At 35.9% G+C, this 3518-nt stretch overlaps 1 protein-coding gene across 1 annotated transcript; it reads right to left on the minus strand.

The window, feature by feature from the left end:
• Positions 1–1285: 1285 nt before the first annotated feature.
• On the minus strand, positions 1286–3235 carry LOC107641780 (uncharacterized). The gene is made up of 3 exons (XM_021123675.2): positions 2769–3235; positions 2555–2681; positions 1286–1435 (listed from the first exon to the last, which is right to left on the minus strand). The coding sequence occupies exons 1-3, from the start codon at positions 3233–3235 to the stop codon at positions 1286–1288; spliced, it is 744 nt and encodes a 247-aa protein (XP_020979334.1).
• Positions 3236–3518: the final 283 nt, after the last annotated feature.

The raw sequence follows: 3518 nt of genomic DNA on the forward strand, positions 1-3518 counted from the left end.
GGTCGCACTATGGAAGAGTCCCTTACCTCACCCATGCCATATACCCTACCTCTTCATTTTTCACCCACTGTTTCAATCCATATGCTTTCCTCAGAGACAGGCGGTGGATCAATTACACCAGCCTCTATAGCAGCATGCCGCTCTTGCTCAACCTGAAACATACGCTCTTGAAATATATCCTACAATAAAGAAAAATAATTGATAAACTACTATAAGTATCAATAATGCATAACAATTAGATAACAAAATAGTTACAATGAATAAAGGTAAGTTACCTTTGTCTTTCGAGAGTGTTCATCAACCCATTGAGTCCTATCCTCTTTGCGAGTATGAGTGTGCTTAAAAAACTCATCCATACGTGATGGTCTTCCAAGCGAATGATTCTACATAATGTAAACAAATTATCAACAAATATGAGTGTACAATTGATGATGTATTGTACTAAACCAACCATGTGAGTTCAGTTTTTCTTGTTTAGACACATTATTTAAGAAAAGATAAATAACTTTGTACTATATAATAAATAATAGGGGGAATCTAAACATAAGCAGAAAACGACATAGTGAAATTCTGAATCGAGACCGACCAATTTGGGTGCATGTTTTTGTAAAGGGCGAATCTAATGTTTAATATTAAATTGTTAATTCAAGACTCAAGAGAGAAACAACTGACACTTTTTATTTAATTTTGCATTGTTTAGATAACAATAAAAAGCAGTTAACTAATAATAAAAACTAAAAAGCATGGAATAGAATCATAGAGCATTTGTGTTGGGTGCCAACCAGGTCTGAAGTGGAGGGAGGGTGAAGCAAAAGTCAAGTAAGTCAACCATGAAAAAGAGCATGTTATCTTCATCCCTCACTAGAGCCACATAATAAAACTAATAATTCAGAAGATAACATGCCACATAATCACTACTCAACCATATGGTAGAGAATGAAAATAAAGATCCTCATAAACTATAGCCAACTTGGAAAGAGATTCTCACATAACCAAATTATCAACAAAATTATGAATGAAATAAATAAGGTAAACAAACACATTAGAATTGCTGTAAGTTTTTTCTTACTTGTTTGGTCTTAAGAAATTTTCAGAATAGCAAATATCATAGTAAAGATTGTCTTTAAGTAAAAAATAGGGTTCTATAAGCAACTTACCAAGTGTAACCTCGCTTCTAGAAAGGTGGTGCCTCCTGCAGTGTGAAGGGAAGTACCTCGAGTCGATTTCCTGGCAGCTGTATTTTTCACCTGTAATTGTCTATAGGCATCAGTGTCCCAACGTCTCATCAATTCACCAAGAACTTCTGGTGGGATCCAATATGGACGGGCACCTTTTTTGCGAATGGCATGAAGCATACCTCGCAAGCGCTTGGCAGCCCTAAACCTCCAGCTTGATAGATATCATCCTCTTCCGTATCAATAATGTCAAAGCATTTCTATTTTAAAAAAAATTACAAATAAAATTTAGCCTCTGAACAGATACAAATTTATTTTGCTGTAATTTACAATGTTATATTAGCAAGAGTGAATACACTCTGTAATTTGGCCGTCCAATGCAAAGAAAAATGAGTTTGACCTACTCCATGCTGTCCCCACTCCTTTTAAATCCATTCCTTTAAACAAAATTTTAATAAGATAGGCCTACACCTTTTCTTAGTTCTTACTAGTTACCAATCATATCCTGAACTCTAATTATTAATCATACCATGCATATCTTCAATAAAAATCACATCTAACTTCTATTCACAACTTATGGAGAAAAGAAGGCATAGAAATCTGCATAAAATCTTTCGGGTTATATATAAAGAATTAAAGATGAAAAATCGTTACTCAATGGAGATATATGAAGCAATTTTATGAAATTAGCACTTTTTGCTTTCTCAGCAAAACAAAACAATATAAAGTCTGAACTTCACACAACCCCAATGAGCTTGTTAGCTTTTTCTTTTTTTCTTCTGCCAAAATGATGTCAATGTATCCATAATTGGTTAATGGAAAACAATCACAGATCTGAGACACAACAAAAATATACTACAACATATATATACAAAATACCATTGAATTATATATACAAACAAGGTGTACTACATAAACAAGGTCTAATGGGAAAGAAACTAATAAGGAAGTTGCTTCTTCTTGGAAGTTGAACAGATTGGTCTGTTTCTAAATGCAGTTGTTCAACCAATTAGGACTACAATTTATTGTTTGGTAGGTTTTGCTTTGTCCACATATATATGAAGCTACCATTGCTTGGCCACATTAGATTGCTTAATTAAACTAAGAGCATGCTTATGTTATACAGAAGTAATCAAATTTGTATGTTATCACTATTAATAAGTTATATAGAAACAGTTAAGGATGGAATATTCCCATAACCAAAGTAGATGCAATGAACAATGAACAATGAACAATGTAAAGCTAAGGAGACAGTATATAGATTAAAGCCATACTGCATAAGGTAGATGCAAGAAGCCAAAGTAGATGCAAGAAGGTAGTATAATATACTATGATATATAATATTGTAAAATACGTAAAATAAGGTAGATAAAATTTACCCTCCACTCAGTCCACCATATTTTTCGAGTATCATCATCTGCCTCATCAAAACTCAGCCAAGGCTTGTTGTAGTTTTCTTTAAAAACCTGAGAAATACGCTTCAATCCAGGCTTAGGTGGGTGCCAACTACATCAAAAACAAAAAAATGATAAAGACATATTACTTAGTAAAAATGAGACATGTTATTCATAAAATTTAAAGCAAATAACAAACCATTTGGCACCATCATATCTAAGCTTGGGATCACTTGTGCTGGAGTGACCAGTGGCAGTGGATGTTCCTTGACCCTGAGCATCTTGGGTACTATTAGATGTGGTTTGTCTTTCCCCACAAGATCCTGCTCGACTGGGAGCCCCAATAGCTGGATCACTCTGCACACCATGTGAGGCAGTGTTGGAAGGTTCATTGGCTTGTTGAGTGCATGATCTTGGCACACCCGGAGTAGGCATCATGTGAATCTGAGGCTCCTGACAGGAGGGGGTAGTAGTAGCAATAGGTGGCAGTCTCCCATTGGTCGGAGCAGTCGTGTCGGATGATGACCCAATGAGAGAGTATGGATCTGCATGCAAGTCAAGGGGGTGACCGGTAGAAAGCCTAGGCCTCCCCTTTCGTCTTCGGCCACGGCCACGGCCACGGCCACGACCACGACGGCGACCGCGATCTCCGTCTCCATCAACCATATTTATTCCAGCTTTTCAAATTTTTTTTATGTGGGGGCTGCTTCTCAATACTGTATTAAAAGGTAAAACAGAAAATTAAAGAAAAGCATTAGATGCTAGATGAACTTGTATATGCAGAAAAGAAAAGGCTCAATCAGATGCAGAAAAGAAAAGGATAAAAGAATGTGGACATTTATGTTCAGATACAGGGATGCAGCTAAACAGTTAAAAGAGTTTGGCAAGTTAATACTCATACAAAAATATTTAGAAATAGTGTTTCATCAGTGCATCTATTTAGGTATGC

This window comes from Arachis ipaensis, chromosome B5, assembly GCF_059453495.1.
Source record: "Arachis ipaensis isolate K30076 ecotype BB chromosome B5, ASM5945349v1, whole genome shotgun sequence".
NCBI classification, from domain to species: Eukaryota; Viridiplantae; Streptophyta; class Magnoliopsida; order Fabales; family Fabaceae; genus Arachis; species Arachis ipaensis.